Source organism: Ananas comosus, linkage group 15 (genome assembly GCF_001540865.1).
Source record: "Ananas comosus cultivar F153 linkage group 15, ASM154086v1, whole genome shotgun sequence".
Classification (NCBI taxonomy): Eukaryota; Viridiplantae; Streptophyta; class Magnoliopsida; order Poales; family Bromeliaceae; genus Ananas; species Ananas comosus.
In genome coordinates, this window is record NC_033635.1 from 508,812 (window position 1) to 522,525 (window position 13,714).

The window sequence follows — 13,714 nt, forward strand, 5'->3', positions numbered from 1 at the left end:
ATATATATATTATATAATATAATTTATTTATATAATAATATTTTAATTTATAAAATTATAAATTTGTTTATTAATATTTCTAAATATAAACTTTTATATATTATTATAAATGTTATTATAATTTTTGAATATATTTAATCTAATATAAAAATATAATAATAATTATATAGATATATATATTTATTATATTATTATATAGCGAATTTTTTATTCCGAATTTTAATTGGTGAACGTATAATATGCCGTATAATCACGTATCCGAATAATTACCTGAATCCGTTTTTAGCCGTATTTTTTCAACGAATTTAAAAATTAAAGAGACATTTATCGAATTATACCTGTACCGAATTTTTGCCGAATCCGAATTAACAACTATGCCAAACCACACGAAAGGAAAAATATTTTTAATTTTCCATGACTACAAAATACTCTAGTTTTAAATAATTTTACTCAACAATACTACATATCTCCTCTTACAAATTATGAAGCTACAAGATTAGAGAGATGGTTAAGCAATTAATAAATATGGATGGTTAAACCTTGAAAAGCCAACCGAATCATATTAAGAGAGAGAGACAAGATAGAGAAAATATCTGGGTCGGCGTTCACCGTGAGATACAACTGCACCTTCTTCGTGGATGTAAGAGGTGACGTCGAAAGGATTAATTAAGCGCATTGAGTGATCTTTTCCTCCTCCCGTTCCCCCCTCTCTATTCAATTCCCTTTTGCATGGTACTCTATGCCATACTGGGGCCTCATGACGCTCTCTCAGGAGCACACACCCACACCTACCCTCCCCCCCCCCCCCCCAACCAGACACAGAGAGAGAGAGAGGAGAGAGAGAGAGAGAGAGAGAGAGAGAGACGAGAGAGAAACAAGCTGCAGTGGCTGCGGGTGTGTAATTAACCTGCTACGCCAAAAAACCATTAGGCATTAGCTCTTCTCCCGTCACCATCACCCCTTCCCCCTCGTACGTACCACTCATGCGCTTCTCCTCTATCATAGCTTCATCATCACATGCATCTCTATTTTCTGATTTGTTGTTTTATGAAAAAAAAAAAAAAAACTTTGCAATGTGGTGGTTTGGCTTTTGCTACCAGCTATTCTAGCTACTTCTGCCCTTTTATCGTATACGTCATATCCTGCATGCACGTACGTCAAACATGAATGTACTCTCGTACACTGTCGCACACGCACACAGAGAGAAGCGCTTATGCTTTGGCCTCTGGGTGCAGTGATACTTAGGTTTGCTAATTAAAGGTTTTCTATTTAACAGATTATAGTTTTATCTGCCCCATAAAATCTAAAAAATTGAGTTATGGAACTGTTGATTTTGAGACACATTTACCGCTACTCTACACATGCATTAGCAACACAACAAAAAGACGAACTAAAGTTTCATGAAGTTGGTACCTAGTTCAAGTGACAAAAATCGTCCTTAGCGCAAGTGACAAAGAGTTTGGTGGTTGGTACTGAGGTCTCGAATTCGAATACTAATTAATTCACACTTTCAACTAAGTTTATTTTTAAATAAAATAAATAAAGCAGGTTGCATATATAGTATCTATCTCACAAAAAAAAAAAAGTTTCATGTAGTCGGATTACTAATTATTCATGCATTATTAATACAACATGACTGAATAATGGAATGCTGGAATGCATTTTAAGAAAAGGTACCAAATGAAAATAAAAAGTTCATTATTAGCTTGGCTTTTACTTAATCTTCCTAAGCTCAATAAAATTAAGGTGTGTATATATTAACTCGCATGTGCAATGAATATAAATCATCCAATTGATCGATACTGTAGAGGGCAATGAATATAAATCGCCCAATTGATCGATACTGTAGAGGGCGATCGATCAGACATTGATGAGTAAGCATGCATGTAATTAAATTGACCAATTAATATCAACTAAAGATTCTTTATAAGAAGAATGTTTTGCTGCACTCTTAGGATAGATAAATAAAATGAGAAAGAGCTTTTATGTGTATGAGGCACCAGTTAGGATATTCCCTTTTGTGATGTGCTCGGCTCGACTATGCGTGTGTACAAAATAAAGAAGTTCTTCTCATTTTTATTTTTTTTTTATATCTTTGGTTGTAAGTGTCGTTATATACCGCAGCTTAGGGACGGATGAAGAGGGACGGATCAACGTGGGGATTCTCTTCTAAGCCTTGTGGCCTTATGGGTCAATAAGGTTGACCGATGGGCCCCACCATCTTCCTCGCACCTAGTTGATCTATCACATCGCCCGTGAGGCCAAGTACGTACGAGAAAGATTGTTCATGGGAAAGAGAAATGGTAAATGGAACATGCAAAACGTACGTGTAAATTTTGAGAAATGCTGGATGCATGCATTCATCCAGCATTCCAAGTATGTACCTTATAATATTGTTGATGGATTACAAGGATTTATGTGCCTCGGCACAAGTTAAGCGTCAGAAATTTACTAGTACAATATGGTACTGTGCATGTCAGATTGTGCCGATGCGTGTCATTCAAAAAAATAAAAAGTATGCCAATATATAATAACATAAAAAATTTATTCTTTTAGCAATAAAATATTATAACTGTTTATTATATATGCTTGTCAAAATTTTTGAACTTTATGGAGAAAATTATTTACTAATTTAAAAAATAGAGATTTTGAGTTGTGCCATCTGTATGGGTGCTATATCGTACCGATATTTTATTTGCACAGTAAATACGGTCTATACCGATTGGCATTTAAATTCTTGATGGATTGGAATGCATATGTGAAGTGTTTAGAGTTTATAATTTAAGGTGCAATTAATAATAGTACTAAGGATTTTGCAATGGTATTTGGAATTTACTAATTAATGATGTTTAGAGTATAATAATAATGACAACATGTCATTTATAACATTGCCGGGAACTCTAATGGGGTACTTATAGCAATGGTCAAATTTTATATACTTTTATCCATTACTCTAGATATTTCTTAAAATTTTTATATTAAAAAAATAGTATAAAAAATAGTTGAAATGTACAAATAATATTGCTCTGAAATACCTCCAAAGTGAATGATTTTTTGAAAGATCTCCGCATGCATAATTTGATTGAATAATATATTTTATTTACGATGTAATTTATATTACTATCAAAAAATAATTTATGGATTGAATATGATATTTTCCTTTAGATATTTTATCACACTAATTATCTACCATATGACTTTTTTAATTAAATCAAAGAGAAGGTACAATAAAATATTCATATTTTCAAATTAAGAGATCTTAAATCTCTTTTTAATTTCTATTAGGGTGCTTTTGGTTCGCGCTATCTTTTAAAGATTCCTAGTAATTCAATGGGAATAAAAAAATATGACGGTGTTTGGCTAAACGCACTAAGTAATATAGTTGGTAATATTGAATTCACTTGGGAATATGATTCACCCCAAAGTACTAATCTCATTCTCTTGAGGGAGGGTGGGTATCCTCATATTAATGGATTGGGAAAATAATAATATGTCTAATTTTTTTCTTTCTTCCTACCCGCCGGCTAATTGATATTATTTTTCGTTACACTCTAACCTTATATCTCTCTCTAAACTTATTTTTCTCTCTAAAATTCAACTTTTTTGCTCTCTCTAAACTAAGCTTTCTCTCTCTCTCTCTTTCTAAAATTTCAACTCTCTCACTCCCTCTAATTTCGACTATGTTTTTCTATCTATTTTTTTAATTATGCTCTCTCTCTCTAACTTATACTCTCTCTTCCTTTTTTTCTAAAAAGATGTTGAAACTTTTGGTAACATTATCTAAAATTAATTACATAAATAAATTAATTAATTATATATTTTTTGTAATATTAAATAACATGACTAATTAATATTACCATGCGAACCAAACATAGGAATTCCATATTCTTAGTAATAGAATGAATAGGAATAAGATTCTCGGATATTTTTTATTTCTAGTAATCTTTCATAATGCGAACCAAACGCACCCTTAGAGTCAACTAATATAATGGTGTAAATATTTCATCCTAACCTTTTCATGGCTAGGATGCCCTTACTTGTCTTATCATTTTTTTTTTTATTATTTTCTGTTAGTAAAACCATAATAGAACTTCTAGGATTTAAAGTGTGTAAGATATACATCTTATGTGGGGTGTGCATGCAATAATTTTGCTTCCTCTTTATTGCAAATTGGCCCACGATGAATGAAGCTGATTTGGTAGGAAATAAAACAAAAGCCCATGTTTGCTTTTGTACAAAGGATCCTCGGACCGCATGGGTCCCATGAAATCTATTATTTGATTTGAGTTTTTTGTAGTTTTTTTATTTTAATTAGATGTATCATTTATCTGAGGTTCATGATTACTTTACAACAATTATTTTATTATTTCTTTCTGCATTTTAGAAGAATAAGTTTTAAACTCAATTTTCCAACATTGAGATGGAAAGCTCATTTGTAATTCACCATTAATATACCCTACATTCTTGAGGCCTCCGTTGCTTTATTTATCTTGCCAAGTTCATATTACTTTATGAATAAAGCAGATAGTCTATTATTTTTTTCTTAAAAAAAAATTATCATCGCCAGTCCCTCTGCAAAATTATTTGATGATATTTGCTAACATAGCATGATTTTCTCGTGCAATCTTTTTTATGAATCTTAAAATATTTTTTTTTTTAGAGATAAAAAGTATGCTATACGCTTCGTTTATTTCATTTATAAATAAACTCAGCTAGAAATGTAAATCAACTAGAAATCGAACTTGGAACATCGAGTATCAACCACCGAGCTCTTTGCCACTTGCGCTAGGGACCGTCGGTATGGATCTTAAAAAGTTAGATTCATTTTCTTTCGACGTTCATGTTTGGATGAGGATTTTAACCCCAAATGCGTGCGCCAAGCATTTAACTTACTCTCACTTACAGAGAAAATAAAAAAATAAAAGTTTGATTTGTTCTGAGGTTAAGCTGTTGCAACTGTGCAACAGAAAATATCTGAAACTCCTCCCAAAAGCGCAGGTAGTTTGCACGTAACCATCTTTATTTTTTCCGGAGAAGGTTGCCTCCAAAGTCTTTGACTCTCACGCGGCTTCAATTTCAGGAATGCTACTGAACATAGGAGAGCGCAATATTCGGTAAAAATCGAATTACGGAACCGAATTGGTCTTAATTCGGTCCAAAAGATTCTATTTGATCGGTTTTTACGAAAGTAAACTCGTGAAAATTGCACCGTTCTTTTCCAAACTTTTTCCGAATTTTTCTTTTAGTTTTTAATTTTCTCGTAATTATGTGGTAACCTTTCATTTTTATTTTCAATTAAATCACACCCTTTAAAACAAAAATTTTCACTCATGTACTACTTATTACTTACCACGTCAGCAATAAACCTTACCGTCAAAAATAATCTAAAGATAAATTAAAAAGTTGGGGCCAGTTGTGCAATTAACCCATTCCCAAATGAACCATTGTTGTTGTGTTTTTTTTTTTTTTTGAGAGAGATAAATAGCACGCTATATGCTTCGTTTATTTTATTTAGAAATAAATTTTGCTAAAAATATAAATTAACTAAAATTCGAATTTAAAATTTTATTTATCAACTATGAACTATCAAGATTTTTGTCACTTGCTCTACAATTGTTCGTTCCTTCTAAAAGTCAAAAGGTCCATTTGAACAACGCCACTTGGAGTCCCTTTGCCGGAGCAAAACATCACGTACCTGGGCCCAACATATCCTCTAACATTGGTACACGCTAATCCAATTATTATCGTTTATATTGTATTATAATAACTTGCGTACATTGAACCTGTGACACTTGGAGACCCTGCACATTTTACGTACCACATCCCATTAATTTTCGCCACGCCACGTTAATCCAGCCAATAAATGTAGTAGATTTTTGTTTGCCCTTTTTCGATGCCGACTCTTCCCGTCGACAGTAACGCGGCCAAGTTTCCAATTTTGTATTTTTAATTCAAGTCGGTTTAAGTTTGGTCGGACAATGCCGAATTTCTCTGCAACTCTGATATCTTCGTAACTAATTTTCTCATGTTCATAGGCAACTACATTCGATCTGCAGCTTCCTTCTTCTTTCCTATGCATATGTTCGATCGAATTTGTTCCCCCATTCAATCAATGCTTTCTTTCTTTTTCCTTAATCCTTCTTTCCTTTTATATCGTATTCGAAACTCTGCCTAAATAAAAGCTAGGAAGCTACTGCGCAGCTTCCGATCCATGATCCTTGTCTATAATAATAACGTTGGGTCCTCGTTATATTATATGTAGGTCATCGATCCACCTAGAACACGAGATAANTAATAATAATAGCAAAGACGCATTTTGATGCAGTGATTGAGGACATATCCGACAACAGCCCACAAATGACGTGGCGGACTAGGTTCAGAAAAGAAATTTATCTCTCGTCGTCTCACTACTTTCTTTTAAGCACTTTGTTTTGTGTTTTGTACGATGGACTACGCCTCCTTCTTCCTCGTCCCCGGCCGCCGCAAAACTATGCCGCACAAGCGGTGGCGCATGGCCCTCACCATCATCTACACTTGCCGCGCCTTCGCGAAAAAGCATCTCTCCGCCGTCCTCCTCCGCTCCCCTTCTTATGTTGCCATCGACGTCCGTGACGCCGCAGGTGCTGCCCCCGATCCTCTTATCTCCTTCGCAGCGGCCCGCAAGTCCTCCTTTGCATGCCTCGTCAAGGAGAAGCAATACGACAGCCTGCAACGCCTCGGAGGCGCAGCCGCTATCGCCGCCGCCTTATTGTCAGATGCCGAACACGGCATTGCAGGTGATCCCAGCGACCTGCGTCGTCGCCGTGAGGCCTTCGGATCGAACACGTACCCGAAGCCGAAGCCGAAGAGCTTCTTCGTCCACGTGGTCGACGCCCTCGGCGACGTCTTCCTCCTCGTCCTCGTCGCCTGCGCCGCTGTCTCCCTTGGCTTCGGCATTAAAGAGCACGGCATCAAGTCCGGCTGGTACGACGGAGCCAGCATCTTCCTTGCAGTCTTCCTGGTCGTCGCGGTCTCCGCCTTCAGCAACCACCGCCAATCGCAGCGCTTCGACAGGCTGGCGGGCGAGTGCGACAATATCGACGTGACTGTCGTGAGAGACAGCCGGCGCTCGGAGGTGTCGATCTTTGACATCATGGTCGGTGATGTCGTCATCTTAAAAATCGGCGATCAGGTGCCGGCCGACGGTGTCTTCCTTGCAGGCCACTCGTTGCAGTTGGACGAGTCGAGCATGACCGGCGAGTCGGACCCGGTCTACGTCGGCGCCGACGAGAACCCCTTGCTCTCGTCTGGTGCTAAGGTGGTCGACGGCTACGCCAGCATGCTCGTCACCGCCGTCGGCACCGACACTGCATGGGGCGAAATGATGGGCACCATTACTCGGGAGACCACCGAGCCGACCCCGCTCCAAGAGCGCCTCTCCGGGCTGACGTCAAGCATCGGAAAGGCGGGAATTGCGGTGGCCGTGCTGGTCTTCGCGGTGCTCTTGACCCGGTACTTCACGGGAAACACCGAGGACGAGAACGGCCAGCCGGAATTTGATAAGCGGCATGTGTCGGCCAACAGCGTGGTGAGCGCGTTGGTGGGGATATTCCAGCAGGCGGTGACGATCATCGTGGTGGCGATCCCCGAGGGGCTGCCGCTGGCGGTGACTCTGACGCTGGCGTTCTCAATGAAGAGGATGATGCAGGACAATGCGCTGGTGCGGACGCTCTCCGCATGCGAGACGATGGGATCAGTGACGGCAGTATGTACCGACAAGACCGGCACGCTGACGCTGAACCAGATGAAGGTGACACAGTTTTGGATCGGCGGAGGAGAACAAATAGAAATTGGCGGCAGCGGCAAAGGAACCACTGCTGCTGACACTGCCACTGCCATTGCCGGAACAGTACTCGGCCTTTTCCACCAGGGAGTCGGGCTGAATACTACCGGAAGTGTGTACAAAGCCGGCCCACTTTCGGAGCTGGAGATCTCCGGCAGCCCAACGGAGAAAGCCCTGCTTTGCTGGGCCGCAGCCGAGCTCAAAATGGACGCCGAGGAATTGAAGAAGAGCTATAAGGTGATCCATGTCGAGGCCTTCAATTCGGAAAAGAAGCGGAGCGGAGTTCTAATAAAGGAGAACTACGGTAGGGGTACCGTGATCGCGCACTGGAAAGGTGCAGCGGAGATGATCATGGCTCGCTGCGTCAAATATTTTGATTCTAATGGGATGATTCAGGAGCTGGGGATTGATCAGAGGGTGAAATCTGAGCAGGTCATCAAAGGAATGGCGGCGTCTAGCCTTAGATGCATTGCTTTTGCTTGTAAGCAGATTGAGGCAAAAGATTCAGGTATTCAAGCTGAAGCTCCTAAACTTGAGGATGATGGGCTAGTTTTGTTGGGTTTAGTTGGTCTAAAAGATCCATGCCGCCCCGAAGTGAAATCCGCGATCAGATCCTGTCGAGATGCCGGAGTCGCTGTGAAGATGATTACAGGAGACAACATCTTCACAGCCCGAGCCATCGCGAAGGAGTGCGGAATAATTCAAGACGATGATTACGACGGATTGGTGATCGAAGGCCAAGAATTCCGAAACTATTCGGCGGAAGAAAGAATGGAAAGAGTCGATAGAATTCGGGTGATGGCGCGGTCGTCTCCGTTTGACAAGCTTCTAGTAGTGCAGTGTCTGAAGCAGAAGGGCCATGTTGTTGCTGTCACTGGAGACGGCACTAACGATGCGCCAGCACTCAAAGAGGCCGACGTTGGGCTCTCGATGGGCATACAAGGCACGGAGGTCGCAAAGGAGAGCTCCGACATCATCATTCTCGACGACAATTTTGACACGGTCGTCACCGTAATGCGGTGGGGAAGGTGCGTCTACAATAACATCCAAAAGTTCATTCAATTTCAGCTGACGGTGAACATCGCGGCGCTGGTGATAAATTTTGTGGCGGCCGTAAGCTCCGGTAAAGTCCCCTTGACGACAGTGCAGCTCCTGTGGGTGAACTTGATCATGGATACAATGGGAGCTCTCGCATTAGCGACCGATAGACCGACTAAGGAGTTGATGAAGAAGCCGCCTGTGGGGCGGACGGAGCCGCTCATTAGTAATGTCATGTGGAGAAATCTCCTCGCCCAAGCAGTTTTCCAGGTCGCGGTTCTGCTGATCTTTCAGTTCGCAGGGCAGGCGATATTCGGGGTCAGCGAGAAGATCAACAACACTTTGATATTTAACACTTTTGTTCTATGTCAAGTGTTCAACGAGTTCAATTCACGGAAGCTGGAGAAGAAGAATGTGTTTGAGGGGATTCTCACAAATAAGCTCTTCTTAGGAATAATTGGAGTGACCATAGTGTTGCAGGTTATAATGGTGGAGTTGTTAACGCGATTTGCCGATACACAGAGATTAAACTGGGGACAGTGGGGAATTTGTGTTGGTATCGCAGCAATCTCATGGCCGATAGGTTGGATTGTTAAGTGCGTGCCGGTCTCTAGCACACCGGTTCATCAGCTCCTCACTCGCTGCAAAGCTTTCTAGGGCGTCGTCGGTAACTAACTGCTCTAACTGCTCGGCAATTCTATTTTTAAAGTTTCGTGTAATTCATTGTTTTCAGTGTTTAGATTCTTTCTATTCATTCGTTTGTTATTATTTTGCTGGCGAAGATTGTCTTAGCTTCTTATGTATATTTGGCAATCATGATTGAACAAAAAAAAAATCTAGGAATTCATTTCATCGTCTCGTGATTTATTCGGCACTTTTTGTTAGCTCAGATGATGTTTCTTTCTCCTTTCTCCCCCCCCCTATTTTTCATCTCTGTGTTTCTATTTAGCCAGAAAGGTCTGTTTCATCTTCCTAACCTCTGCAACTAACGAAGACAAAAAATCAAGTCTAGTTAAGCAACATTTGACTATCATGTTAAAAATTGTCCATCGCGCATATGGTTAGATGTTTGTGACAGGAACAAATCTGCTGCTTATCTGCTCTACTGCCATTCGCCACCTTAACAATTAATTTGCTTGCATTGGTTGCTAAACTACCTTACTTTTTGTCTATAAGCCAATTGTTTCATCCTGTGAAGAAGAATCTTTCCTCACTTCATTCGCTTAATATCTCAATTACCATTTAAATCAGCATGCTGTACAAGAGCTTTTTCAGAGGTTAAACAAATCCAGTGCTTACCCCCTATCCGTCGGTCTGAGATTATATTATCAACTGTCCAAAAAAAGAAAGGTCTAAATGGAAAGTTTTGTATTCTAATACTTTTATTTTTGCTTTTTGTTCAGCTTTTCTTTTTTTCTTTTTTTTTTTTGGCCTGAAGATTGCTAATGACGAAACTTCGGTCTCTCCTTTGTCTCCAAATATCCTATGCAAGGAAAGGAAAAAAGATGCATCTTTTTTTAAAGTAAAAGAGGAAGCACTAGAGCAATTTTCTTATCCCTGAAGGCTAGTTTTGTACTACAAATTCGCTGAGTGCTACTACGACATTTCTTGCAATGGACATTCTTAAACATGAAGCTCTACGAGGGAACCAATTGTTTAATAGTACCCAATTTCCGAAACAAATTGACAAGCAAAGATTCATTCAAAACCTCTGATATCATGTTTTCATGGACATTCAGAGGAAATAATGAGGATTATTTCAAAAACTTATATAACTAGTTGGAGCTGCCATAGAAAAGGAGTAGTGACAATCTAAACAAAAGCAACATATACTGGTCCCTTTTTCAGGTCATAGTAATTAAGTGAAGCATATTGTGAATCCGTAGTCCATCCTCAAACAAGAGTCGCAAATAATTTAACGTATTCGAACTATTACGAAAGCAAAACTCTAAACAAATCAAATAATAAGAATAGATCTGGAACAATTACCGACAGTCAACATTACAACCGATAAAGATGTTTTGCTGTTTTGTCTTTTAACCAATTATTCTAAGTAGTTTAAAAAAGAATTGTTAATAAGTTTAGAGGAGGGAATAATAGAATGAGACAACGTCTATAGTATGCTCATCTGTAACAAAATTAAACGACTCTATCTATGAATCTTTTGGACAGAATGAAATTAATAATCTGAAAATTTCGTCAATGAAATCTCCGTAGAGTCGTAGTTTAAACGGTCCTCATCATTTTCACAAACTCCTCAAAATTTACTTGCCCATCGCCATCCATATCAGCCTCCTTGATCATTTGTTCAACCTCTTCATCCGTAAGCTTCTCCCCAAGATTGATCATTACATTACTCAGCTATGTACATGGATAAGCGAATTTTAATGTATAAACCAATACTGTAAGTTGTGAAATCCTAATGAAGCAATTTGAAGGTTTTGAAGAATAAGCGCTGCTCTGGTGAATAATTGAGGCTCTGATTAGACCTCTAACTAAGCTGAAATTCATGATACTTAAACCATCCCTATATCTGTTTTAGGGTAGAGAACAGTGCGATTACAGAGGATATAAGAACAAAAGAGAATGATAACATATGAACATAATCTTGCTAATTACTTAAAAAGACTCTTTCAACTGAAATAAAAAGGATAAGAAATATTCACCTCACTAGCTGATATGAACCCATTTTGGTCCTTATCGAAAACCTTGAAAGCTTCTTTCAACTCCTCTTCATCATTGGTCTCCTGAAAATCCAGTAAGTGAAAGACAGAAAAATGTCAAATTTTTCGCGACAATTTTACGCAACCGAAGGTTAAAACACAAGGCTTTTAATCGCAATTCAAGTTGGAGGTATGCTTCATAGATCAGCTTTCCATACCTTCATTTTCTTAGCCATTAGGTATAAAAACTCTCCAAATTCTATGCTCCCGTTCCCGTTAACATCGACTTCCCTTATCATACCATGCAGCTCTTCTTCAGTTGGATTCTGGCCCAATGATCTGATGACCGTCGCCAATTCTTCCAGAGTGATGCAGCCTATTATATTAAACGTATTCGATAAACAAGCAAATTTTGCGAGATGATGAAGCATTTTTCGTCTCTATCCAACATTGAAATATTTTTTTTGAGAAAAGGGTAGCACGCTACCCGCTTCATTTATTGAAAAGGTGAATTAAGCTATAAATGTGTGGCAACCAGACCCCAAGGGAGGAAAAAAAGAAGAAAAAGAAAAAAACGAGGAGAACGTTTAAAACCCAAAATTAAGGTACGAGTTGCATATATGTACCTCTCTAAGTGTCCAAGTTGACACACAGAAGAAACAGATATATATATATACCAAGTTTGCTTTAAGTTTGTGTGTTTGTAGCATTAGCTACTCTGTTAAATGTCTTGTCCTATAGAAATATGGTTTTAGGTGAATGTCTCTTACTAGCTAGTGTATAACTGGAAATCCACAATCATTTTGTATGCAACTCATTACACTAAATAAAACAACTAATATGCAAAGCGTGTATGATTATTTACTATTAAACTATGACAATGACAATAACTTATATTCAATGATTAGCCAGTACAACTTATGTGGGAAACGGGAGATAAAAATATACCAATGTTATTGAAAAGAGTATAGCAAAACAAGAACAACTACAATCTTTTGACTAACCCTTCGTCATCAAAATCCACAGAACAGTTCATTGGGACCTACTGAACCCAACAGGCAAAGAACAGATTGAAACAGAAATAATAATAATAACAATAATAATAATAATGCAAAATAAGGAAATGAAGAAGAAAATAAGAACAAATATGAGGAAGTAATTAAATCAAACCGTTTCCATCTTTGTCAAAGAGCAAGAAGGCCTCTTGGAACTCAGAGATCTGTTCCTGTGTGAGAGGATCCATGCAGCTTAACTTTTTTCTCTCTTTTTAAAGCTAAATGTAATGATAGAGAAAGAGAGGGAGAGATGGAGATGCGAAGGAGCCGAGAAGGATGATCCTTTGTTGTAATGAAAGGGTTGGTGAAAGAAGCGCAGTGCTTTTTGTAGGCTTTTATTGGTGTTGTTGTGCTTGTGCAGCTCTATGAGGTGGGAGCTCTTTTTGGGTGACTTTTTTGAAGTTTTGGTCAAAGGACCTTTTCGTAATATTGATTAAAAAAAGGGGAAGATAAGGTTAAAAAGATCAACGTTTTCTTGCAACGTATAAAGTTGTTCATGACGGGATCCGGTCCCCAAAAAGTTGATCTTGACCAAAATAGTCCCTCTTCCGGAAGTTTCTTTTGCCCGAATAGATAATTCAATGTTTGTGTTAGAATAATAATTCAAATTTAATTAAAATATAATTTGAGATAAATTGAAAATTTTTATTTGATTATGATTAGAATTTATAGTTATACAAAATAAAAATTAAATTTATCATCTCTTGTGACTTGATAGCTATATATAATTAGGCATGAGTTAATAAGAAAAATAACTGAATAAGTTATAGTAGACATGACTGCATAGGTTTTGTCTTACTTTCGTTAATAAAGTACTAGTTTAACTTTCTTCTTCCTCCTCCAATATCTCTCCTTCGTATTATTTATTTTAAATTTTGAGTTATATAATTGGTATTAACGTAAGCACCGGTTCCAACAACTGGTATTAGAGAAAAATCATGCTTTCAATAGTTCGCAAACTTTGTTTGAAATTTTTGACAGAATACATCCCAAATAATAATAATAATAATAATAATAATAATGCAATATATATTATATTATATATAATAAATGAGTATTTTATCTGTTTTTACAAATAATAATTTGCTACTAGAGTCCAGAAAACACATTGAAGAAAAAAGATTATATATATAGAA

General features: G+C 38.1%; 2 protein-coding genes across 2 annotated transcripts; one reads left to right on the forward strand and one right to left on the reverse strand.

Moving 5' to 3' along the window:
* On the forward strand, window positions 6,395-9,734 carry LOC109721745 (putative calcium-transporting ATPase 13, plasma membrane-type). Its single transcript, XM_020249517.1, has one exon. The coding sequence runs from the start codon at window positions 6,446-6,448 to the stop codon at window positions 9,515-9,517; it is 3,072 nt and encodes a 1,023-aa protein (XP_020105106.1). The 5' UTR covers window positions 6,395-6,445; the 3' UTR covers window positions 9,518-9,734.
* LOC109721607 (calmodulin-like protein 8) lies at window positions 10,810-12,915 on the reverse strand. Its single transcript, XM_020249301.1, has 4 exons — window positions 12,694-12,915; window positions 11,742-11,899; window positions 11,527-11,607; window positions 10,810-11,221 (listed from the first exon to the last, which is right to left on the reverse strand). The coding sequence occupies exons 1-4, from the start codon at window positions 12,764-12,766 to the stop codon at window positions 11,087-11,089; spliced, it is 447 nt and encodes a 148-aa protein (XP_020104890.1). The 5' UTR covers window positions 12,767-12,915; the 3' UTR covers window positions 10,810-11,086.